Source organism: Schistocerca serialis, chromosome 4 (genome assembly GCF_023864345.2).
Source record: "Schistocerca serialis cubense isolate TAMUIC-IGC-003099 chromosome 4, iqSchSeri2.2, whole genome shotgun sequence".
NCBI lineage: Eukaryota > Metazoa > Arthropoda > Insecta > Orthoptera > Acrididae > Schistocerca > Schistocerca serialis.
In genome coordinates this window covers 634,847,806-634,874,577 of record NC_064641.1, presented here as the reverse complement: position 1 = coordinate 634,874,577, position 26,772 = coordinate 634,847,806, and the positions used below count along the sequence as shown (strand labels likewise).

General features: G+C 39.7%; 2 protein-coding genes across 3 annotated transcripts in view; one reads left to right on the top strand and one right to left on the bottom strand.

Moving 5' to 3' along the window:
• Nucleotides 1-18,260, bottom strand: part of LOC126475476 (heat shock 70 kDa protein 4) — a 73,997-nt gene extending 55,737 nt beyond the window's left edge. Inside the window, exons 1-5 of one of the 2 annotated variants that reach the window (XM_050103368.1) lie at nucleotides 17,913-18,260; nucleotides 17,170-17,368; nucleotides 10,144-10,266; nucleotides 9,474-9,707; nucleotides 5,418-5,662 (exon numbers count right to left, since the gene is read on the bottom strand). In XM_050103368.1, coding sequence (XP_049959325.1) covers nucleotides 5,418-5,662; nucleotides 9,474-9,707; nucleotides 10,144-10,266; nucleotides 17,170-17,368; nucleotides 17,913-18,028 — 917 coding nt within the window. In that variant the 5' untranslated portion in view covers nucleotides 18,029-18,260. Of the gene's footprint in view, nucleotides 1-5,417; nucleotides 5,663-9,473; nucleotides 9,708-10,143; nucleotides 10,267-17,169; nucleotides 17,369-17,513; nucleotides 17,657-17,912 lie in introns of those variants that run through there. The other variant, XM_050103369.1, reaches the window with a different exon arrangement.
• Nucleotides 18,261-18,451: 191 nt separating this feature from the next.
• Nucleotides 18,452-26,772, top strand: part of LOC126475475 (serine/threonine-protein kinase PLK4) — a 245,383-nt gene continuing 237,062 nt past the window's right edge. The window contains exon 1 of the mRNA XM_050103366.1: nucleotides 18,452-18,704. Within this exon, the coding sequence (XP_049959323.1) occupies nucleotides 18,663-18,704 (42 nt within the window). The 5' untranslated portion in view covers nucleotides 18,452-18,662. The remainder of the gene's footprint in view (nucleotides 18,705-26,772) is intronic.

Below are 26,772 nucleotides of genomic sequence, written 5' to 3'. Positions count from 1 at the left end.
CAATGTCAGAAATCACAATTTTAAGAGCTGGGTTGTTCTTAGCTTTATATCTGCCAATACATATTTTCTCCCGGGGTTTTGTTTAGCATAATGTAGGCAACAATATTATGAAAAGATGGCATGGTGAGTTGCAGGTAGCCACAACAAAGAGATTACCCTGTCAGAGGCCGGGCTGTCTGTGAAAGCAGCAGTGCCAATACCAACGCCACTACAATAACTGCACGGATTTTTATATTTGTATGACTACCAACCAACTGTCCACACGGATGAATGATCACTGCCAAACTGCAACCAAGAGCAGAGTGGAAATGGCTCTGAGCACCATGCGACTCAACTTCTGAGGTCATCCGTCGCCTAGAACTTAGAACTAATTAAACCTAACTAACCTAAGGACATCACACACATCCATGCCCGAGGCAGGATTCGAACCTGCGACCGTAGCGGTCGCTCGGCTCCAGACCGTAGCGCCTAGAACCGCATGGCCACTCCGGCCGGCAGCAAAGTGGACCACCTTGTGGAACAACATGCAGCCAACCATAACATGCTCTATTTCAATACTGCTTCAGAACTCTTGCCATCTGAACCCTGCCCTCCATCGCTGATTTTCTGTACTTACGACACATTGTCCTCTCCCGAAATTATCCTGGTGTCAACCTGTGGTAACTTGCTGTTCCCACACTCTGCCAAACAGTTTCTACCCATTCTGTTCTACACCACATTCCCTCACCCTCAATGTGTGACATTCTCTGTCACTGCACTCACCGGTCTTTTCTCCCTTCTCTGCCCCTCTCCTTTACTGTCCACATTCCCTTCTTCCCTACCTCACAGCCTCAGAATGGTGCACCTACCATGCTCCATCAGGCAGTGCTGATTCCCCCCCCCACCTGTATCCTGCTATCCTTACTCTTCCCTGCCCCACTCCGGATTGCTGCTTGAATTTGACAAGACATCACTGCATACAGGCCTGAGTGGTCAAAGATAATGATTTGTGTGTGTGTGTGTGTGTGTGTGTGTGTGTGTGTGTGTGCGCGCGCGCCTGCGCACACGTGTGTGCGTTTTTGTTTTCTGAAGAAGTCGCTCTGGTTTAACAGTCTTTTTGTTGTGCCTGTCTGCAACTCAATGTCTCATCTTTACAGTAAGCAGCAATTTATCCTTTTCACAATATTGTTTGTATTCCTACCAGGGCTTCCATTGTTTGGTAGTGTAAGTAACAATTACTACTGAGAAAATTTTCACTTGTTAACAACATATTTCTTTAATACAAAGACTTACACACCACAGAATGTTGTATCATTAATCACGAAATAATGTTTGATACTAGATATGCAATTTTATAAAGATGGAAAATGAATGCCACAAAGAAGGCATGCCTGTTTTCCAAGAATGCCCCATACACAACTAATGCAACATAATTTTATCATACACTCCTCTTCTGGGTGCAAGGTAACATAGTAAATTCAAAGACGTGTATTTTCTTATTAATTTTTTGGTAATAAATTATGGAAATGCTTTACTCTCAACAAAACAGTTTTTAACAACCTCTGCTAACCAGGAGAGGAAAAAACTTATAATTATAAGTGGGACGGTAAAAAAGTTATAACATCTTTGGCACAGGTTGTGAATGTGAATAGCAAGTCATTTCAAATGCAGAATCCTGAGGCAAATACTGTTCAGTGATGCACACGAACAATAGTAATTCTAAAAAGCAAGTTTTTCTGTGTCAACTTAAAGCATTTATATATAAAAGACGAGTTAAAAGTGTTTCTAAAATATCAAAATCTTTGATCTCCTAGGAGTAACACTGCTAAACTAAGAAGGGTCACCTGACAATGAAGAACCCTGTGGTTATAAACATTTGAGTATGGTTACTGCCCATAAAGAGTTATTCATCTGTATTCTAATCTCCCTATCAGTTCACTGTCATTTACTTTCATAAAGATACTGTTAAACTAAGTGTGGTAAGTGAAAATCACATGACTCGTCAAATTCATTCAGTTACTAGATTTATTAACACCAGAAGATATAATGTTACTGAAATTTGTAGCCAATTGGGTGAAATATATTTTCTTATCATAATGAATGAATAAATGATAAGCACCACACTGCTGTTGAGAGCTTATGTAGATAATACACATTACTGTATATGGTGAAAGGACTTTTTTTTTTAACACTACTACTGATAGTAACGATATGATACACAGTAACTACCATCTCTTCACAAAGCTAAAAAATGGCTTGCCTCCAAACGATTTGAGGGCAGTGAGGAACTTATCTCTGTGCAGAATTGGCCAATATCATGAGTGTTTGAATTTTATGAAGCAGGATAAAAGAAGTTTGTTTCACAATACCAATAATGCAGTGAGTGAAATGGTGATTACACAGGGGAGGAGAACTGCAAATTAATATATTTGTCGTATTTCCCAATATTTGTCAGTTTATTTCAGTTCAAACTTCAACTCTGAACCTTATCTTGTATTAACAGTGAAATATTTATGAAAAACAGAGGAGATACTGGATACAACACAGAGGGATGGCTCAAGAGGGTTACAATAATAGCACCAGTATGAGGCGAGGAAAGGATTATAGTAGTAGTGGTGGTGGTGGGAGTAATAATCATGTCAACATAAGCACAATGAAGTTAGATGTTGGGGAAGAGAAGCAGTGTGTCAAGATGCTAAAGCTGACAATATGCATACCATCTACAAAGAAGGTTGAATTTCACTGGAAGAAGCATTTGTTGAAGGATAGAAAAGAACCAAAATAATTCTGCAAATGTTTTAAGTGTATTTTTAGTAGTATGAATAGCATCCATTATAATTATAATTGCTTTGGTCTCAGTTCCACATGACTCTCAATGCTTCTCTGCTACTGAGTAAAGGACTAGAACACTGTCTCCAGAAGTTCTGAAGGCACCGAGATGAGAAGAGGTTGAGAAGCAGACTGTACCGAGTGTAAAAGATCTGTATTAGCGATGTTTTAGGTGTGTGTGGGTTGGGAGGGAGAGGGGGGGATGGTTGGCAGGGTAAATGGTCTGAAACAAGGATGTGCACCATATTTGTTACTTTTCATAGTGGTGATGTATGATCTAATGACAAATGGTGAATGAGAGACAGGATGACAATGTTGTTTGCTGAAGATTTGACAGAAACAGAACAGGGAGGAAGCATAGAAGAAATTTTAAGCTTGGGAAGATATGAGAAAGTACTGCATAAAATTTAATGTAAAGAAGCATGAGCAGATGGTCACAACAAGAAAAGGTGCTGAGTATAACAAAGAAAAAGAAACGGAAGGAATGACAAATATATAAGTGAATGTGCAAGGGGCGCAGCGTTTTCTATTCTACAATTCGGCTGCCTAAGGCTCTTAGAGCAACTGGTGGTGTTAGGCTGTTCATCTACTTTGTTCTTGGAAGGACACTTTGGCAGGTGTTCTCTCTGGTGATACTGGAGGAAAACATGGTCACTATGGCTGTGCCACTGGTGTCCCTCTCCCCTACCCATTCTAAAATGGATGGCCTACTTTGACTTGTGGCTAGGGCCAGATGTTTGTTTCCCAGATCTTGATGTTGCTGTACTAGGTGTAAACTTTGTCATTATGTTGATTATGGTGGAGCTGTTCATACTTTTTTGAAATGGCAAGCAGTCTAGCTTCTTATATCCCTGGTTCTACTTCTTCTTCCTGAACATCGATCTCTCTGGGAATGAGGTTGGAGGTGATCTGGGAAATTTATGTATGAAGGTGTTTGCAACGCCACATCTGATGCAATGCTCTACTGCACACATCACAAATGGATTCATAAGCACAGCTGAAGAACATATATTCAAACCTAAGGCACCTAAATTATTTCATACATGACAAAGTAGGATCTGCAGTCACATGTACAAGCCATGAACTTAATCTTCTTATGAGGAACATACTCATTGAAGGATCCATACTATAGTCCTTAGATCCTCTCTGAACACAGCGAAAAAAGTGTAATATGCAACACTCTACGTTAGTGCACAAGTTTAAATTTGCTTGTAACATTGGGTACCAATGGTAGAAGCCCATTACGTTTTTATGAGGAGGATTGTGACTGCTATATCTCCAAGCTTGTCATAGGCCTGAAGTGTCTTTGTTAGCATTTAAAGTTTTGTTCAACAGAGATCTCAGTTTTTTCTGTTGCAGTGATTTCTTTGACTTATCCCTCAATTTTTTGGCAGACAACAACAGTTCCAATGCTACAAGATATTCTACTTCAGTACCATCGAAAACTGTGAGAATTGTTCACCCCAATTTCTTCTTGCGAGGTTCTCATCCACAGTGTGGCCAAAGAGGGGGGATGTATTGAATTCTTATATTCTTCTCAATGAGGCAGCTGTATTGGCTGAGCTACTGGTATGGCCCAGTTTGACCCATTTTATTGTGGATCACTTACCCTTGTGCCATTAACTCTGACTGAAAGCCATCTGCACTGGGTGAACATCTACTCCTCAGCATATATGAGGAGTCTGCAGCTTGGGCATCAGCAGAGAGATACCTGTGTCATCAAGGGTTACAACCGTGTGATAAATAATAACAGTCCACTGATGGACGGACGATCATACTGGAGATCGTGTGCAAACCTAAATGCACTTGAATAAGAGATGCAAGAAGTCTGCACACAGTGGATTGATTGTGCAACCTATAAGGTTTGTTTTCCCAAATGGACCCCAATTCTTTAAACTTAGGAACATGGGTATCAAACCCTGCAAGGTGACCATACGTAATTCAGTCACAGTAGTAGGGCGATTTTGTGAGGGGAGTTAATACTAAGGGTTGTTCTGATAACAGTGGAAGCTTATCCTGGGATAGGACTGCTTTCAGTCACCTCTCACAACGGGTGGGAGTTACTGCGAGCCCAATCAAACTCCCAAAATTGCATAGTGGGAGGTGGGTGATGGTGTTATAAAACAGAGGTTAGACTAGCAGCAAGAAAAAGTATGTAATAGTGCAAATGCCAGGATTTGTGTCTGCCAGTCACAATATACTCACAAACGATCTGTGAGAAACCTAGTTTCCATAGACTGTGGAGACCTCTTGTGAGTAACAAAGCATTTTCCACAAAAAATGTGTTTTAAAAGCAGATGTATCTTCTGCATCAAAGAGCAGGAACACCATATGGGAAATGTGGCGCTGCCTAAACATTTATTCTACACATTTTTTGTTTTTTTTTTTTTTTTTTTTTCCTCTAAGGAGTACAAGTCTGTGAGTGTTTTAACTTCAATCTTGGCAGCACATTACAAATACTGGAGAAAATTATACATAACTTCTAATATTTGTTTCCTGGTATATTAAGCTAAGTAGACACACATTTCTGGGGTCCATGAACAATCAATATACAAAAATGACCATTTAAATTAAAAAAAAAATGTGTACAAAACAACAGCAAGACTCACCTATTCATTGATGCCTGAACATCTTTATCATCCATGAAGCACTCTATATTCATTGGAAGATTCATAGAATTAGCAGACATTTGTTTCTTCAGTTTTTCAACTTCTGTAGTGAGGCGCAGATAAGCTCTGGGATTATTACGAGGATCAATTCGATAACGCGATTGAAAGTCAACACAGAAATGATTTGCTAGTATCTCATCAATGTCCCTGCCACCAAGTTGTGGGTCTGCTGCACTAGCCAACATCTGTAAAGGAATTCAGAACACTGAGAAAACTTGTCTTTTATTCAAATAACTTTAATCCTAAACAAAATTTAGACAACTGAGAATAGTGGCAATAACAGCAGTTTTACTCTAAAAACTGCAGAATGCCTATGCATTTGTTTCGTATGGCCCATAGAGCAGTTTTAAATAAATGGGAGATGCTAAGTATTGAAATAATACAAGCCTTGGTGAATTATTTGTGCAAATACTGCATCATGCAAAATTCATTTTAAACAACTGCCAGCATTTACCATACTTATACCAATTTTTGAAGTGAATATTATTGTGGTACTGGTATGTAGTGAACAATTGTAAATGAGAAAAGGGTCAACTACTGAATTTGGTTTTCCACAAATATTCCTCTGTACAGTTCATATTTAACTGAACAGTGCTTTTTAGTTACAATTGTTGGCTCCACAAAGGAGTATAGAAAACAATTTGCTTGTAAGCGAGACACTTCAGGGAAAATTGTTCTTATATGCTGAGGAAACTCTCAATTATTACAACAAACATCTGTCATTTTGCCAGCAAACAGCCTGCAGAGATGACACCATCAACAAGTAAGTTGAACATCCCTGATGGCCACTAGCGGACAGTCATGCATGCTGTTAAACAAACCTATGGTGAAACTAGCTCTATTACACTGGCTTTAGTACATAAGGAACACCTAAAAAAGGAAAATTTATCCATGTTGCTCCCCACTTTTTTACAATTCATTTACTCAATCAAATTTTAAATCAAACAACCAACAGTCACAAAGAAAATACAATTTTAGCATTTGCGATATTATTAAACATCTGGGTACTTCCATCACATGACAGGATTAGGCCTGTGATATCTCAACACTTCAATAGGGGTGGGGGGAGGAGAAAGAGAGAGTGTTTCTAACTTTGACAAAAACTTTCTGTGACAAAGTAAATAGTTTCTTCCTTACTGACATACTAGATTAAAACTCAGTCAAGGTTAAGCTCCTTTAATACCTGTATCACTGTGTGAAACTTTCAACATAAGACTATACCTCTTAAAGAGTATATTATGACAGCATTTCAAACAATGGAAAATCCAGGATGGAATGTAACAATTTTGTGAAAAGGAGAGTTGCTACTCGCCATACAGTGCTGAGTGGGCACAACAAAAAGACTGTCACAAATATAGCTTTCGGCCAGTAAGGCCTTTGTCAAAATTAGACCCCTCCCCCCTCCCCTCCACACACACTGTTGACCTCCACCTCAAAGAATGTGACGTAAGTACCTCTGACCATATCAAATCTACTAATCACCAGAAATACTTCTACTTCAACAGCTGTCACCCTTTCCATACCAAGAAGTCCCTTCCATACAGCTTAGCCACCCACGGTCATCGCATCTGTAGTGACAAGTGGTCCCTCTCAAAATATAACGAGGATCTCCCTGAAACCTTCACAAACCATAATGGTCCTCCCAACCTTCTTCAAAAACAAATCTCCCTTGCCTTATCTTTCCAGTCTCCCACCACCTCACAAAATCCCACCGTTTGGCCAAAGAGGAGCATTCCCCTCGTAACTCAATACCACCCAGGACTGGAGCAACTGAATTACATTCTCCACCAGGGTTTTGATTACCTTTCCTCATGTCCTGCAATGAGAATTGTCCTGCCCACTATCCTTCCCACACCTTCCACAGGGGTATTCTGCCGTCCACCGAACCTACACAATATATTCGTCCATCCCTGTTCCCAACCCTTTACCTCGTGGCTCATACCCCTGTAATAGATCTAGATGCTAGACTATCCTATACATCATGTCACCACCACCTACTCCAATTCGGTCACAAACATTACCTAGTCTATCAATGGCAGAGCTACCTGCAAAGCCAATCATGTGACCTAAAAGCTAAGCTGCATTCTATGTGGGCATGACAACCATCAAGCTGTGTGTGTCTGCATGAATGGCCACCAACCAACAGACTAGAAACAAGTGGACCACCCTGTTTCTGAGCATGGTGCCAAACATGACATCCTTTGAATGACTGCTTCACAGCCTGTGCCATATGGATCCTTCCCATCAACACCAGGTTTTCTGCACTGCACAGGACGTAACGTTCACTGTAATATATCCTACGTTCCCATAACCCTCCTGACCTCGACCATCATTAGTCTTCATCTTATCCCATCCAGCCCCTTCTCTGTCTCCATTCCAGTACTACACAGCCCTCATTCCTCCCAGTCTTTTTACTTCCCTCTTTTCTGCTATCTCCCCCCCCCCCCCTCTCCCCATTGCCCTCCACCTAACCTCCCGACTGCACACAGCTGCCCTACTCTCTTTCCACTCGTCCTTGAGCACTCGCTACCAGTACGTCACTGTCCGCCATCCCTAACCTACTATTGCTCCCACTCCCCGCACCCGCCTCCTCCTTATCCCCACCCAGTCGCCACTCCCATCATGCACTGGCTCTGCTGCTCACAGAGTGTGTGTGTGTGTGTGTAATTTTGACGAAGGCCTTACTGGCCGAAAGCTACATCTGTGAGTCTTTTTGTTGTGCCTACCTACACCTCAGTGTCTCTGCTATATGGTGAGAAGCTACTTTCGTTTTCACATTGTTATTATGACAGAATTTTAAAATTTTAAATTCTGTCAATTAAATGAAATATTGAAAATAAAATTTTTGGTGCCATTGGAAGCAGTAAGATAGGCAATCTGCAACTGGTATTGGGTTCTAAGAATTGTATTTTATTTGGCTGGTTGATTTCGGGGAGGGGACCAAACGACGACGTAATCAGTCCCGTCAGGTTAGGGAAAGATGGGGAAGGAAATCTGCTGTGCCCTTTCAAAGGAACCACCCCGGCATTTGCCTGAAGCAACTAAGGGAAACCACAAGAACCCTAAATCAGGGTGGCCAGACTCTAGTTTCAACTGTCGTCCTCCCAAATGTAAATCCAGTGTGCTAACCACTGTGTCACCTCACTCGGTTTATTTGGCCTTCAGCATGAGTCACTATTTAGCTGTTAAAAGTTTAGAGAAAAACTGGAAATTCTTTAACTTAAGACATGAGCATATTTCAATAAAATAACTGAACATTGCTTCTTCACTACTGGGTAAACAAAGACAAGTTTAGAAATTACACTCTAGAATAAGGAACACTAATCAAGTTTATAAAATCTTTATTCTTTGAGATTTAAATGCTTTCTTAAGTAAAATGGTGACTGCACTCTGTTTATAGTTCTGATGTCAGATTTAAAATTGCTCACTAAAATAAATCTTGTCAGACATCGAAGCACTGCTCTATTGACCTTAATCTTGCTCAGTTCTGAGAGGACTTGTTCTTTATGTTGATTGTGCTTCAGACAGGTGAAGATTAAATGATTAATTTCCCCCACACAGAGTTGTTGCAGTCACAGATGCCAGAATTCCAAAGTTGTAGACAAAATAAATGAGAAACAACACTGCTGTGATTAAATCTCATCCTTATGATTGTCAAAATAGCTCTGCGGTGTACAGACATGCTGTAAACCATGGCACTATAATATTTTCCTTTATTTACAAATGTTTCCCATTCCTCTTTCCACTAGGCTCTGGCTTCCATTTTAACTTGATGTATGAAGTTGGTGAATGATAACTGAATATCTAAGAAGGCCCCATATAGAGCAGCTTCCTTGGCTAACTGGTTTACAGTTTTGTTAGACAAAATGCCTGTGTGAGCTTTAATAGAAAGTAGATAAATAAATGAATTTCTTCAAGAGTATTCCGTTATTTCATGAGCTATATCGATAACAAATTTATTGCTTTGTAATATAGATCAGAAGCACCTGTACTTACCTTCAGTTTCCCTTTGTGGAAAGCGCAAGCGGAAATCTGCAAGGATGCATGGCCACAGTCAACGAAGACCACATTGCGTGGTTTTTCCTCAGGAGCTGGTAGGTCCTGTTTATAAATGCCATATGCTAATGCTGTAGCGGTAGTCTCATTCATTAGCCTCAAGACATTCAGACCAGCAATGCTAGCAGCATCCAGCAGAGCTTTACGTTCAGCATTAGTAAAAAATGATGGAACCTGTTGAGGAAATTTGGTTTACTTATTAGAAAGTTCCACAAAATTATTTCTTGTGATTATGAACCTTGGAAAGTGAGGATTCTGTATCCATGCTTACATGGACTATTTTATCACTGAGTGGAGTGAAATTTAAAACAACATGTATGGCAAGTTTCAGCATGGTCGAAATTCTGGGGGAACTAATATCAACCATACTGAGGCACCATAATTATTTTGCATTCGGGAGATATCAGCACTAACATTATGTAAGAGCTGACAGCAACAGAATGCGTTATGCGAGAGTTTTATTGACATAAAAACATAATTATAGTCTCAACTTGGATATTTAGCAGTGCAATGTATTTTAGCAAATGTCAGACTGACACTGCTCTTTATTTCAAGAAGTGGAGTTACCTTGCAACAAGTTACTAATTTTAATAATCACTATAAAACTCACCGATATAACACAGTCATTCACTTTAGTTTTCAGTGCCACCTCTGAAATATCTTTCAGTTTGGTAAATAACATTGCTGTTATCTGTTCTGGAGAAAACACATGTTCTTCATCCAAATAATTCACCTATAACAAAAAAAGGAACAATAAAAATCTGAAATACACACTGTTGCATACAACCAAGTGCATAGTTCATTGTTCATATGAATTCAAAGCTCATTTCCTCATGTGCAGCGTGTGAATGTGTAGATACCGACTATTACTTCTGAATTCTCATACACTTCTGATAATACCAACACTCTTTCTTTATATAAGCAATGTCATCCTACCAATTATCCACTAAGAAGAACACTAGGTGGTAAAAATTCCTGCCAAGGGCCATATTCCCACAGATGACTTATTATCTGTGGTTATCTGCCACCATGTTACTTTATTAAAGCAGAGTAACAAGATACTGGAGATACCAGTGGATGGATCCAATGTGAACCAACTGTTCAGGGCTGTTTTACTGAAGCTGGTAGAAGTGGAACGTTGTGGTCTACATTAGATCAATAATGTATTCAAGGGTGGTATTTCTGCAACTCACTGGGATACTATCTTCTACCTTAAAGCTCTGCACACTATTCAAAGATCGGCTAGCATGAAGAGCTCACTATCCTTAATATTGCAGCTCTGTTGAGTTTCCTCTAAACTTTTGTTCTACCAAATGGCTTGAGAATTCAAATGTCACACAAAGAGCAACGACAATCACACCAATACCAAGATATTCATCAAGTGCAGTAACATGTTCGTTATGAGCCTTAGTGCCATTCACCTTCAATGCAGGAACTTCCGTGCATGTGCCACGAATCAAAAGGATTCTCAAGCAAAATCTTGAAGTTTTAACTTCCGTACTTACGTAATACCAACAGCCTAATTATCACATGTAAGTGTCAGTCTAAGTGGATGCTGTGAAACTTGAAAGTGTCACATTGATCATTTCAAACAAGTAAAGAAATACATGCCTTGGGGGTGGAGGGGGTAGAGATGGGAGAGGGGGGGGGGGGAGGGGCGGAGGGAGAGAGAAAGAAAGAAAGAAAGAAAGAGAGGGAGAGAGAGAGAGAGAGAGAGAGAGAGGTTTTGATGTGGGAAATAAAAGAACAGATCCTTCCGGAAATATTTGCAATATTCATTATATCATGTGTAATTGTGCATACATACAATTTCCACTGTATCACCTGTAATCATTCAGCAGTTCAAACAGAATTCAGAACTGTATGGACTGCCTCAACGCTAATATGATGTCAGTATGCTTGCCCTATTTGGTGCACTTTCTCACCTACCCTTCTTGCCTTACTTTTTCCCTTCATTTCGCTCCTGCTTTTGTACAATGAGTATCTTATTTCTTGGAATTTCCATGGGAGGAAGAAGTCCATTTATTATTTTTATTTTGTATTCATACAGTATAATATTTTACTTCCAAGTGTTTATTGTATGGGTAATGTGAACTGAAAACTAGCATGTGAATTACATGGAAGAACAGTTGTTTTGTCAGGCTAGCAGATCGTCTTCCATTCATATAAATAATACAACAGCACCTGGTCTCACCTATAAGTTCCAGAAGTATTAAGATCGTATTTGACAAAACTGTAGGCACAAAAATTGTTTCCAAAGACTTTCTTGTACAAACACTTGTTCACAACTAGACTGAATAACATACATGTGGAAACACACACTTTTAAGCATGTCACATTGGCTTGTTGGTTGTGGAAGTGCTTATAAATGTTAGCGGCACTGGACTAGTGGCTCATGTTGACAAGTGCCAGTAATGTTTCAAGACCGATAAACTGGAACAGAATGCAGAACTACAACTTAGTAGATATGTTTGCCAGTGATCCACTGTTGAATGTAAAACTAATTTTTTGTTTTGTTGGCAGCTGATTCAGAGAATTTCAATCTGATGCAAACGATTTAGACAGTGGTAAAATTTCATGATGTTCAAAAAAATGTTAATTTATTTGAGAAAAGCTTGTCTTTTTACTCTTAAGGAACAGCAATTGGTTAAAAGCATAATGATAGCCGAATTCCTTTAGTATCAAGAAGTAGGTAAAGCTGCACTTTATTTTGAAAAAAATTATTCTCCCAAAGCCTACTGACATACATACATTCATGAAAGTTGAATGTAGTCTTGATTACAGCCTCATCAGAACACATTCTGATTTGAGCCAAAGGTAGCTGGTTAAACTTACTGAAGTAAGTGTCTTAGCTATTCCACACCTGCTGCAATAATGATTGAATTCCATGAAGAGAACTTACCCACAATTACATGAGGCAGTGAAAATATACAGTTGTGCGGAAGAACAGTTATCACTTCTGGATGAAAAATATTCAGACTTCATTTACGAATTAAAATGATAGTCCGTGTGGCAAGTCCGTAGGGCAAGGCTTTACCGGGAACACAGGGAGGCTATTCGAGAGTCTTACATTGCCAAGCCTATGATGTTATCACACATGGTGAGATACAGAATGTAGCCCTTAGCAAATCTCTCTTACTCGGTATTAGAACTGCATGCTCTTTTAACCAGTCTTTGGACTGAAGACTACAAAATGTTCAATAATGGCACTGGACCTAAAGTATCATTCGCAGTTTTTGGAAATTTTTCGAAGTACTACAATGGTGGTAATCATACCACGTTCAATTCTTCTGTCCATTGTTTTCATAAACCAGCATTTTCAAAGCTATGGCACCAATATACTTACAAGCAAAGACCTGAGACATTCCATGACTATACAAATGTGTGAAAGCCACAAAACTCTTTTTCCCCTCCTAATTCGTATCTCAAGTTTAGAGGATAACTTATGGAAGTGGAAAGACGATCAACAGAAATGATGACTGGTGTTCCTGTGCCACTGTATGTTCTCACTGTGTCAGTTAATCATGGCTGAGTTCTATTCATGGAATTCAATCATTACTGCAGCAGCTGCAGAACAGCTAAGTCACTTCTTTTCCTCAAATACTGAAATAAGCTTATCTGGACCCCTTTGGCTCAAACCATAATGTTTTCCAATGACACCTGACTTGAGACTAGGATTAGCTTCCAGGAACATATCATTCAATGGGCTCAGAAAGAATCTTTTGCAGAGGATTTTTTTTGGGGGCAGTTTTACTTTCTTTTTGAAACTGAAGGAATTTGGCTGTCATGCTTATTCAACGTTTCTTAAATCGTTTAAAATTTTTTTTTGAAAAATCAAGATGTGACATATGTAGAAAAAGAACGAAAGGACCACAAGATTAAAATTTTGAGAATAAACTACCTACACCACAAAAAATTAAAAAGTTTTACATTCAACAGTGGATCATTGGTAAACTTATCAACTAAATTGTAGCTCTTGCATTTCTGTTCCAGTATGTTATTCCGAGATCTCCACTACAACTGGCACTTTTAAATGTCAACACAAGCCACTAGCCCAGTGTTACAGTACTAATGCTTATAAGCATTTCCACAACCACTAAGCCAGTGTGACAGATTCTTAAAAGTGTGTGCGTCCAGAGATTTGTTATTCAGTCTACTCGTGAACAGGTGTTTGTACAAGAATTGAAATCATCCAGAACAATTTTTGTGCCTACAGTTTTGTCAAATACAACCTTGATATGTTTGGGATTGGTAAGTGAGGCCAAATGCAGTCGTATTGTTTATGTGGACAGAAGATCATCTGCTGACCTAAAAAACTGTCCTTCCACATAACTGAAGTACTAGTTTTCAATCTGCATTACCTCTACAACAAACACTCAGGAAGTAAAATTATATTGTATGAGTACAGAATAAAAAGATAAATTGACTTCTTCCACCAATGGAAATTCCAAGACATAACGCTCATTGCACAAAAGCAGGAGCCAACTGCCGGGAAAAAGTGAGGCAAGAGGGGTAGGTGAAAAGGTAAAAGGAAGACACTATAAGGATCTACATCTACATACATACTCTGCAATCCACCATACGGTGCATGGCGGAGGGTACCTCGTACCACAACTAGCATCTTCTCTCCCTGTTCCACTCCCAAACAGAACGAGGGAAAAATGACTGACTATATGCGTCTGTACCCCTGTCTCTCTTATCTTTGTGGTCTTTCCGCGAAATGTAAGTTAGCGGCAGCAAAATTGTCCTGCAGTCAGCCTCAAATGCTGGTTCTCTAAATTTCCTCAGAAGCGATTCATGAAAAGAACACCACCTTTCCTCTAGAGACTCCTACCAGAATTCCTGAAGCATTTCCGTAACACTCGCGTGATGATCAAACCTACCAGTAACAAATCTAGCAGCCCGCCTCTGCATTGCTTCTATGTCCTCCCTCAATCTGACCTGATAGGGATCCCAAACGTTCGAGCAGTACTCAAGAATAGGTCGCACAAGCATTCTATAAGTGGTCTCCTTTACAGATGAACCATATCTTCCCAAAATTCTACCAATGAAACGAACACGACCATCCGCCTTCCCCACAACTGCCATTACATGCTTGTCCCACTTCATATCGCTCTGCAATGTTACGCCCAAATATTTAATCGATGTGACTGTATCAAGCGCTACACTACTAACGGAGTATTCAAACATTACGGGATTCTTTTTCCTATGCATCTGCATTAATTTACATTTATCTATATTTACAGGTAGCTGCCATTATTTACACCAATCACAAATCCTATCCAAGTCATCTTGTATCCTCCTACAGTCACTCAACGATGACACCTTCCCGTACACCATAGCATCATCAGCAAACAGCCGCACATTGCTATCCACCCATCCAAAATATCATTTATGTAGATAGAAAACAACAGCGGACCTACCACACTTCCCTGGGGCACTCCAGATGATACTCTCACCTCCGATGAACACTCACCATCGAGGACAACATACTGGGTTCTATTACCTAAGAAATCTTCGAGCCACTCACATACTTGGGAACCAATCCCATATGCTCGTACCTTAGTTAGGAGTCTGCAGTGGGGCACCGAGTCAAACGCTTTCCGGAAGTCAAGGAATATGGCATCCGTCTGATACCCTTCATCCATGGTTCACAAGATATCACGTGAAAAAAGGTCGAGTTGCATTTTGCAGGAGTGATGCTTCCTAAAGCTGTGCTGATGCATCAACAGCAACTTCTCTGTCTCAAGGAAATTCATTATATTCGAACTGAGAATATGTTCGAGAATCCTGCAACAAACCGATGTTAAGGATATTGGTATGTAATTTTGAGGAGCCGTCCTACCCTTCTTGTATACAAGCGTCACCTGCGCTTTTTCCAGTCGCTCGGGACTTTACGTTGGGCAAGAGATTCGCGATAAATGCAAGCTAAGTAAGGAGCCAATGCAGTAGAGTACTCTCTGTGAAACCAAATTGGAATCCCATCAGGATCTGGTGATTTATTTATTTTCAGCCCATTCGGCTGCTTCACAACCCCAGGAATGTCTATCATTACGCCCTCCACACGGAAATCTGTACGAGACTCAAACGGCGGAATGTTTGTACTCCTGCGTGAAAGACTTCTCAAATGCTAAATTTACAATTTCAGCTTTCATTTTGCTGTCTTCTGTTGCCAGGCCAGACTGATCAGTGAGTGAGTGGATGGAAGCCTTCGACCCACTTACCGATTTTACATATGACCAGAATTTCCTTGGGTTTTCAGCAAGATCTTTTGCTAAGGTATGATGTACAATTATGCATGATATAATGGATACTGTAAATATTTCCAGAAAGATCTGTTGTGTTCTCTCCCGCACCTCAGTTGAGTAATGTCAGAATGTCATCTGTTTTGATGTGATCATAACCAGTTTCATTTTCTACTTGCCAAAGAAGCGTATCTGCTCATGGTTTGAAGTGGAGTTTCTTAGCACTGGCAATAAATCAATGTACATTATACAGATCCTGAATGTAAGAACTAAGCAACAGTTTTCATATGTCATTAGTTAGCGTACAAATGATAAATAAAGTAGAGATTTCTGAACTGGTACTATCAGGTAAGTCATAAATACAAGTTTTCTTTCTACTGGCATTGCTTATCATGGGGACAATTTAAGCAAATAACTACTGAAGTTATAGTCTCAAATGTATGAATTACACAACAACACACCAAAGTTTGTTCCACCGTAAAATGTCTTTGTTGTGTACTGATGAATGGGATAGGCAGCTATGACCATAACTACCAGTCAATTTTCAGTCTCTATTGGAGTGTCATACAACTACTTCGGGTAGAGATAGCGGTCAAGTGTGTTTGAGCTGTGATTCCTTGTACTATTGTGTGTGTTTTTTTCCTCTTGAAGGTTTTTGCTGGAAGCTTGGCGTGAAACAATCTTTGTTATTGTTGTCATCTGTAACTCAATGTGTCATCTTTATGGGGATTAGCAATCTATCCTTTTCGTACGTGTATATTCCAACCTGGACTTGACATTACTCCATTAACTTTAATAATACAGCCTAGAAGCCTACTATTTATTAAGTGCATAAGGCAACTATGACAAGAAAATGAAATTTATTAGAAACATACTGATTTTTCCATAAATTCTCTTTATCTGCCCATTTGCCCTAGAATATTTTGATCCCCCACCCCCAATGACACAGAGAGAGACAGACAGACTGGAATGTGTATTTACGTATGATTTTTTTTTGAGAGTCTACCCCCTGTCTTCTTCACACAATCTCCATATTTGCAGTTCTTTTCCAGTCACACACTGTTCTTCATAAAATTATTTTCTGGCATAATTATTTGAATTGTCACAAGGAATTACATCTGATTAAAGGTGAGACAATATACTCTTGCAACGAATTGTAATAGTCACAGAAAAAAAGCACTGACTCTTTCCACATCCCAGAGACTCCTCTCCAAGAGATCCATGGAAAACAAATGTAAATGGATTTGCAAATGAATTGCTCTTCATACAAAAGTTCAAGGGAGAGAAAAATGGAAAGGAAGTATTGAGAAAACTACAAAGAAATTTCCATACCAAACGTCTGTGGGGAAATTAACATTTATTACATCAAATTTACTCATTTGTGAACCTACCTTAACACCTATTCCGCCATTCCCATGCTGAACAATCCTGTATGGTAAATGCTTCACTTCCTGCTGTATGTATGGGTCACTAAATTTTCGACCAAGAAGTCTTTTAAACCCATATATTGTATTTTTCATGTTTGTTACCATTTGGTTCTTTGCTGCGACGCCCAATATTCGATTTTTCCCACTGAATGCGACGCATGATCTGTAAATTAAACAGAAAAACACGGCGACTGAATATCACATTTGTAACGCTCATCGAATAAACAGTACTATATTCTTGACTGTATGCTTTAAAAAATTTTTGAACACTGTAATGTCAACTACCTTACGAACTATAAACAACTTACGGCCATAAATATCAATATCAATTCGACACAAGAAACCCTCATTTTCCACATTAGCAAACGGACTGGTAAGCTCTAACAGAGATTTCTTTAGTTGCCTTCCGTAAACGGAAAGCGCCTTAGCAAAACAAGGTGCCACCTACTGTCGGTCTCCATGGCCATGACCATAAATAGCAAAGAATCACTTTCTACCCAAGAAAGGCATATGAAAAATCTTAGGAATGAATCACCTATTACAATAATATTATCACTAGGTGAGTCATTTTTCGGCTCGATTGCACAAGCTCAGGGTTAACCTTGATCTACATTAACTCATAAACCACGATCTGTAACAGTAGGTTAAAACATGACTTTCCCCTGTCAAATACTGAAATACTAGATGTCAGTGACGAATGTACTTACGGTGTTGCTCGCAAACTGTAATCATTCGCAATAGTTTCAATTCCACCAGCTCTTGCCACTGCTATATAACACGATTCGTTGCCAAAATCAATTCCTATAACGGACATTGCGGCCATTTCACAGCTTAAAAATATTTATCAACGCTGTGAAAGCGCAAATACGTTACACGGAATCAACCACCAACAAACAACAACAACAAATGCTCGAGCTATGCAGCAAAAATCCGGCAAATCATCCACCGGCACAGATACGAAATTTCTGGCACATAGAACAACCAACCACTGTCCACTACGATCGCGAAGACAGAAGAATGTTCCAGACACCAATTTTCAGCACTGGAGCGCTGGTCTCTGTACTGCTTGTTAAATACTCTGGTTCATGGAATCATATATGCGGTAGCATAGATACTGTACCAATTCCAGTAAGGTATAGGAGTAGAGAAGGCTTCGAATCGATGAACTTCTTTGGTGAAGCGTCTTATCTCACTCCGCGCATTTTTAACGAATCAGCGGCTCGCTTACAGACACGTGACTGGGAATCTTGATTTCGTTGGTCATTACTGAGAAAAACACAAGAATATGAAATGTGTTTGAAAACAATCATGTGAAAGAGAGAAATTTTTATTTGTTTATCTTTGAACAACATAGTTTTCAGCATTGCTATGGATTTAATATATTTCTACTGGTCGGTTGCAGAAATTGTTGAAGAGATGTTTACTGTGTTTGGGACAAGACTACATTGATTTTTAAAATGTCTCTCGGCGGAAAGTCGGCCTTTGGACAGCGAATTGAGGTCAGAAACATCACTATAGCTTGCATATATCCTGGTGCACTGCTGTGTTATTCTAGACATTGAATACATGGAGCAGATAGCGAGAAATACCGAGGCCATTGACATTTTTGTGGGGAAAAATTCTTCATATTCTTTTTGAGTATTGCAACTTCTTACATTCGTGAAACCGCTAACAATAATTTTGTAGAGTGGTTTGAGCCTAAGTCTAACTGTTGTGATTTATGTTTTCTTGTGTATTTTTTGTCACATTGAGCACGAATATGTCAATAGTTCTTTGTAAACCCCATCCTCTCAGTGTTTGCACCCTCCAATACTTTTGACTTTACATTTCGTAGACACCTATGTGTAAATGATATTAGAAAGTGGTTTTAAATATTAAAATGTAATTCTGGATTAATGAATCTATTCATACAACGTCAGTACAGTGATATTGATAGCAACCTCAGATTTCTTGCAGGTGAAACAGCTAGGTTGTCTGTGCTAAAGGAAAAGGGCTGCACAAAAATCCAGTTAGTTGTTGATGAGATTTCATTGTGATGTGTAGATTCACAATATGCTTTAAATGTTCAGTAATATGAAACAGTTCACACTCTCCTAAAGGAGGAAAGTAGTTATAATTACAGTGCCAATGATTCACAATTTGGAGATGTACAAATACTTGCTTGTAACAGTTTGTGGGGGATATGAATGATCGCATAAGCTCAGTCATAGCTAAAGTGAGTGGCAGACTTCAGCTCAATGGTATGCTACTAAGAAAAAGCAATCAGCTTATGAAGGAGATAATTTACAAACAATTGTGGGGCTCATCCTGGAATATTTCTCAAGTGCATGGGACCCATTAGGACTAAAAAGAGGGTGGTGAATCAACACAAAGAAGCATTGTGTGAATAGTCACCAGTTTGTTTGGCCAAGTCAGAGTGTCACAGAAATCCTGAAAAACGTGAACTGGCTGGTGCTGGGAGATAGATGTCAGCTATCCCATGAAAGTCTACAGGCCGAATTTTGAGAACAAGTATAAATGAGGAATATACTACACCACCCTAGGCCTAAATGTAACTCCTGTTGGAACCACGAAGAGGAGATTAGACTAATTACAGCATGCACGGAAACATGATTGATTTTTAAGCAATGTTTCCATCCTCCTTATGTGAATGAAATGGGAAGAAACCCTAATAATGTATAGTACAGTGCACTTCACTCTGTGTTATGTAGTGTGGATGTAGATGTAGAATTTAGGCATGGTAAGGGCCGCAGACTGACTCGGAGTACTTGAGAATAAGTAATAAGAGTTTTGTGAGCCATTGAATGTGTAGATGAATTACTTACCTTATGATTCAACACTATTACGAAAAGGAGAGTTGCTACTTATCATCATATAGCAGAGATGCTGAGTCGCATATAGGCACAAAAGAAAGACTTTCAGAAAATGAACTTTCGGCCAGTGAGGCCTTCATTATTCATTGGCGATAGATCTCTCTCTCTCTCTCTCTCTCTCTCTCTCTCTCTCTCACTCTCTCACTCTCTCTCTTTTCCCTCCTACAACTTATATTTTGTCAAAATGTGAGTTGTAATTATATAGGGCTTATTTCGTTTAAGTAGGTTGCACTTGAAATCCTGTAAATTTATAACGTTCTGTGATTCAAGTTTGATTATTATTTATGAAAAAGCCCATTAGGTCTACACAAAGTACTTAGATAGGGGTATTTGTCTTCCTTTATGCCCTTATTTGTTTCATTCTCCCCTCATGGGCTTCAAATTTATTGTTGATGACATAACTGTTCACATCGTAATGTTATATACTGGATTATTCGATGGAGGTTTTTATAACGTTCCACTGGTGAGCTAATTTATAAAACTAAGTGGAACATGTACCTATAATATAAATTATAATCGGGTGTGTGTCACCATTATACCTCTAACACATGCTTCTTCAGAATATTATGTGTAGCATGCAACTAACCAACCAGTTTCAAGTAAAACATATTAACTTTTGTCCTAATTATAATTTTTTGCCCACAGACAGGGTTGTTTCTTCACTAGTAATAATATCTATGTAAGAATAGAATGCTAGTAGTAGCAGAGGCAAAAGAAGCAACACCTGTAAAATTTGTATCCTGTACTTCAATTGATCTATATATGTCTACTGAAGAATAGGTTACTAATGCTAATGAAGAAGAATAAATTGATGTAAGTTTAATTTGTTTCGCGTACTGTGTTTAAGCTATACAGATCAAACAAAGTTCCAGATACAACTCATATATATGTCAACTGAAGTATTCCATGCGAACATTACTTCTATCCCTTTTTTCTGTATTTTTTACAGAAGTGCTAGGACTGAAACAAGTGATATACTTAACATTATGTTTGAAATATTAGTGGATGTGATATATGTCTACCATCTCGCCTGCATTACTTTGTTTACGAATACTTGTCTTTGCTGTTAAATCTGCGTAATAAATCATCTCTGCCAAATTCTGACGTCATTGGTCAAAGCTGATGGGTTGTATCCCGTTCTTCAGTAGTCTCGAAATATCTGGCCCAGTGTGACACACAGGTGACTGTAAAAGGAGGAGCCAAGAACTCTATGAAATTAGGCAGCAAGCTAATATTGTCCACAAAATATAGGCAAGAAATGTTATATGATTAAGGCATGTTATATTCAGGACTCAGCACTTTTGAACCGAGTTGTGATGATTGAAATGTCCAGAGAACAAGTCCACTCAGCAGATCCTGGACTTGATAACTATATTTACATACTTTGCAAACCACTGCAAAATGTACGGTAGAGGATAACTTCCCATTTTACCACATATTAGGGTTTCCTCCCATTCCATTTGCTTAGGGAGCGTGAGAAGTGTGACTGCTTAAATGCCTGTATGTCCTGCTGTAGTTAGTGTAATTTTTGTATTTGTGGACCCTATGGGAGTGATATATACGGAAGACCATTGACATTCAAAACGTCTTCCAGTCATCTCAGAATGGATAAATACAGGTCCTGTATGTTTTGCAAGGGTATCTATCGTTCCTCCTGCAAAATAGTGGCATGTTCAGATAATGGTGATAGAGGTAGATAATGAACACGCACCCTTCTCTCCAAAGTAGACCATAAAGGCTCCATAATATCTAGATCTGGTGGCTGTGATGGTTAGGGGAAATGCAGCAATTGGTCTTGTGCTCACAAATCTAGATCTGGTGACTGTGATGGCTAGGGGGAATGCAGCAATTGGTCTTGTGCTCACAAAACCAGTCCTGGAGAATGGTAGCTGTATGATCAGGGATCCTGTCTCTCAGCACACAGTATCACTGTTGGAGAACAAACATTGTACCATGGGATGGATCTGATGAGCCAAAATGGTCACATAATCCGTGGCAATAATGTGACTTTGGAGAGTAACCTTTGGGCCCATTGAGTATCGTGATATGGCTGCCCAAATCATCACCAAATACCATCATGTTTCAGTCTTGGTACGTGAAGTTGGCCAGAAGTTGGAAACTGTGAAACAAGACTCATCCGACCAAATGACTTTCTTCCATTGCTCCATGATCACAGTTTTTTTGCTTCAGCATTACCTTTTCCTGTTATGAACATTTGAATCATTTATGATGGTGACAAAATAAATCTCTGGTGAACAGCCTGCCGTCTGGGCGCTGCATCCTGGGTCTTCTCATTCAGGAGGCTCTGCCGGCACCGCTCTTGTTATTCTTCCCTCCTTCCCCGAAGTTGGTGCACTCTGGGGAATATCCTGTTTCTTCTTAATCCGTGTGATTGCGGGTTCTCACGCCTTGCTAAGGATGTAACCGCTGTCACGATTTAGTTGTGGCTCTCTTACTCTGATCTCTATGGCTTCTTTGATGACACAGTCCCAGTATTTGGAAGTCTGTGTCAGGACTTAGGTTTGGTCATAATCCATTCTGTGGAGTTCTGACAGGCAAGTTCCATTACAAGAATCCTTGGAACTCATCAGCCAGAAATTTGATGAAGAGACCACCAACCTTTTCAGACATGTTCTGACATCAACTTACTTCTTATTTGACGGTGAATACTAGAATACTACGAGCAGACAGAAGGAGTAGCCATGGGGAGTCGCAAATATGTACATGGAACATTTCGAGAAGGAAGCTCTTGAATCAGCACATTTAAAACCCACCTGTTTCTTTAGATATATGGATGATACCTTCGTTATCTGGCCACATGGTAGAGAGAAACTGGCAGACTTCCTTACACATCTCAACTCCAGACACGAGAATATTAAGTTCACCATGGAGATCGAAACGGATGGGATGCTCCCTTTCCTAGATGTTTTGATTAGAAGACGAGCTGATGGCACTTTGGGCCACAGCATGTATAGGAGGAAGATGCACACCGATTTGTACCTACATGCGGATAGCTGCCGCCACCCGGAACAAAAGAATGGCGTGCTCAAAACTCTTGTACACAGAGCTCACACCATCTCCGACAGGGACAGTCTCCAACAAGAATTCCGTCCGGCCATCCTGATTTAGGTTTTCAGTGATTTCCCTAGATCACTCCAGGCAAATGCCGGGATGGTTCCTTTAAAAGGGCATGGCCGACTTCCTTCCCCAACCTTTCCTAATCCGAGCTTGTGCTCCCTCTCTAATGACCTCGTTGTCGATGGGCCGTTAAACACCAATATCCTCCTCCTCCAACAAGAATTGGACCATCTGAAGACCGTGTTTCAGAGGAAACCATCTTCCATCCTCCAAGCAAAACCAAGAGTCTTCTTGGTAGTGTCAAGGACAACCTTGTTCTACGTAAATCAGGGGTTTATCAGATACCTAGCCAATGCAGTAGTGTATACATTGGGCAGACCATTCGTACCATTGAGGACCGGTGCTGAGAACATCAACGGCACACTAGACTTCAACAGCCCAGTAAGTCGGCAATCACTGAGCATTGCCTGTTGGAACTCCACAGAATGGATTATGACCAAACCAAAGTCCTGACACAGACTTCCAAATACTGGGACTGTGTCATCAAAGAAGCCATAGCGATCAGAGTAAGAGAGCCACGTTTAAATCGTGACAGCGGTTACATCCTTAGCAAGGCGTGGGAACCCGCGATCACCTGGATTAAGAAGAAAAAGGATATTTCTCAGAGCGTACTGACTTTGGGGGAGGAGGGAAGAATAATGAGAGCGGTGCCGGCAGACCCTCCTGAACGAGAAGACCTAGGACGCAGTGCCCAGACGGCAGGAGAACGGACGCTGTACATGGACCGCGTGCGGGGCGCACTGACTCATAGGAAGCGCCTGAGGGAGGAGCGGGAGGGGGATTGTCCTATATATACGTGGCGCTGGCCCACCGCTGGTCAGTAAATCAGCGCACCTGATGATGGCAACTCGGTCGATTGCCGAAATATTGTGTCCTATGCTCACTCATACCAGGCTGTTCACGCAAGAATTATTTCGTCATAAAATACGCCTGCAGAAATTGAAGAATCACATTTATGATGGTCTTGGGATTCCAGCTAGCCATGCAGTTCCTTGGTTTTGGAGCTTCCGTGGTTGTTACTTTGGTGCTGACAGTGTTCGCAAGTATGACATTCAGTTCTCCAATGAATTTTGCGTGTGCTGTCCTATTTTTCATCATAATCCTCTTCAACGATTATCCATCGCTTTCACTCAACACACACTTTTGAATCATTCTTGTAAACTCACAGGTATTTTGGGAGATCCTAAACTGACCATTTCAGAATTTAGTCATATTTGGTACATATTTCAATAGTGAAACTTTCAAATAGTACTGTTCTAACTCTTACCATTTTTGAGAAATTCAGGTTTTAGGCTCAAGGGTGTGTACCCTGTTATTAGTCAGGCACCAGCTTCCTTCTCAGAGATCCACAACTTTGTAATGAGTTTCTCTACTTCACGAATTGACCGTCAGACCTCACTTTTTTATGCCTCAAGTACGTAGGACAATAAGTTGATGTAATGTATAAAAGGTAGGATATATCATTCAGATTGTTTATGAAAAATGTTGAAACTTGCACTTTGACGAATCTGAGCTTCAAATTTATGATTTTTTTTTCTTTTTTTTTTTTTTTTTTAACTTTGTAAAAGGAAACAGTACAGACTTCAGCTTGTATATTGTAACTCTTTAATGGTAGTATTAAGTATAAATAATAGTGAATACCATTTGACGCTGCAGTTAATATTTAATATTTCTTGCTTCAAGATAGCTAGACCAGAAAAAGGTCAAACGTGATGAACTTCGAAGTGGGGGGGGGGGGGGGGGGGGGGGGCAACATGTATACAGTTTTGAAGCTCAACTCTCTTTTTTTTTGTTGAATGTCGTACACATCTGACAGCAAACTTAAATGCAAAGAAGAATATCATAACTAACTTGATTTATTGGCAAAGATTAAAATGAAAATGCCACTCACACGTATACCATCCACATTCAAGACTACAGGGAATTATTAATTAAAAACCATGTGTATTCCTGGAAAAATTGTTCGTAAAATATATGTTGTTGACTGGTAAGTCAGAACTGTAAACAAGTGAGAGCTGAAAACATTTATCAGTCATTTTTCTTAATATACAGGGGGTGTCTAGAAGGCAAGTTCAATGATTTTTTCCTGCCAACCTGGAAAGTTGCAGTGTTGCAACTGGTGAGGGATACATTGGTGGGGAGTCTTGGGGAGACTATGCATTCTTCGCCAGTTGCCTGGTGGTTGTTGCCGAGTGCTGATTGCTCGTAGTATGTATATGTGTTCGAGTGACATATCGGTAGATCAAAATGTCACGATTCACTGAACAGTGACATGCCATTAAATTCTATGTTACATTAAGGGAATCAGGCTCCGATACTATCTCAATGCTTAAACAAGCTTATGGGGATGATGTGCTGTCTCACACTGACTTCATTGTTAACAAGTTCCTGGCCACGCAAGCTGTGGAAATGTTGTCACAACCACCATACAGTTCCGCTCTGGCACGTGCAACCTTTGTTTTGTTTCCTTGTATAAAGAGAATCTTAAAGGGCCATCATTTTTGGATGATAGATGCTGTGAAAGTCGCCACGATGAGGTGTCTGATCAACATGATCCAGGAAGCCTATCAGAGCTGGCAGAATCGCTGGTCAACAAATTGTTCTTTACAGATTTATTCAACTTATTTTCCGGACAACACCCTGTATATGTTGTATTTCACTGTTATGTGCCTTTTCAGTAAAGAGTTACAAGAGGCAGCTGGGATGCATAAATGTGGTGACATATCATTACTCTGTTTCTGTAAATTAAAAAGACCACATCAGTGAAGTAAAATACAAGATGCAAGCAATAATGAGAGATATTAATAATTGTTTATGAGTATATTGGTATATATAGACACCAAAATTCTGTAAAGAACACTTTCATAAACAAATTCAAATATAGAAAATGATTTTGTATTTTAAAAACTCTCCCACCCTGCATATAGCATTATTTTCCTGGACATCTTGATTCAGAAATGAAATAATTTCACATAAAGGCAAAAGATAAGATCTTTTCATTGCTTTTATTGTCGAGTTTATACAACTGTGCATTGTGACCGTGTAATGATGCGACATCCACATTGCATATAACATTGGAGAAGGGCCCCAAACAGCATCTTTTCTACTAGGCCGTGAAAGGAATTGTGGTTCAACAGGAGGTATGCAGTTAATCTCAACACCTTTAAAATCACATGATAGCTGGGAAATGTGTCCTATGTCACAGTTTTCATTGTATTTAAAAGCCACATATTGCTCCACCAACAGCTTTTCCAATGAAGCATTTTCATGAGCTGCCATAGCAGCAATGGACCCATCTGCATGTATTGAAAGTCTCTTCATTGAAACACTATTAGTACCAGTGACTAGAAATGCATGGTGTGATTGTGTTCCTGGTACTGTCCTTGCTGCTTGTACCTGCATTCCAAGACACCTTCATAATATATGATCCCTTGTGAAGAAACAAAGAACATGTAAGTACACTGTATTTTGTGGAGTGCCCATATGTACAGGTCTCCAGGTGTCGAAATGTAATTGGATATGCAACCTGACTGTGTTGGCTAAGCTTTTTACAGTG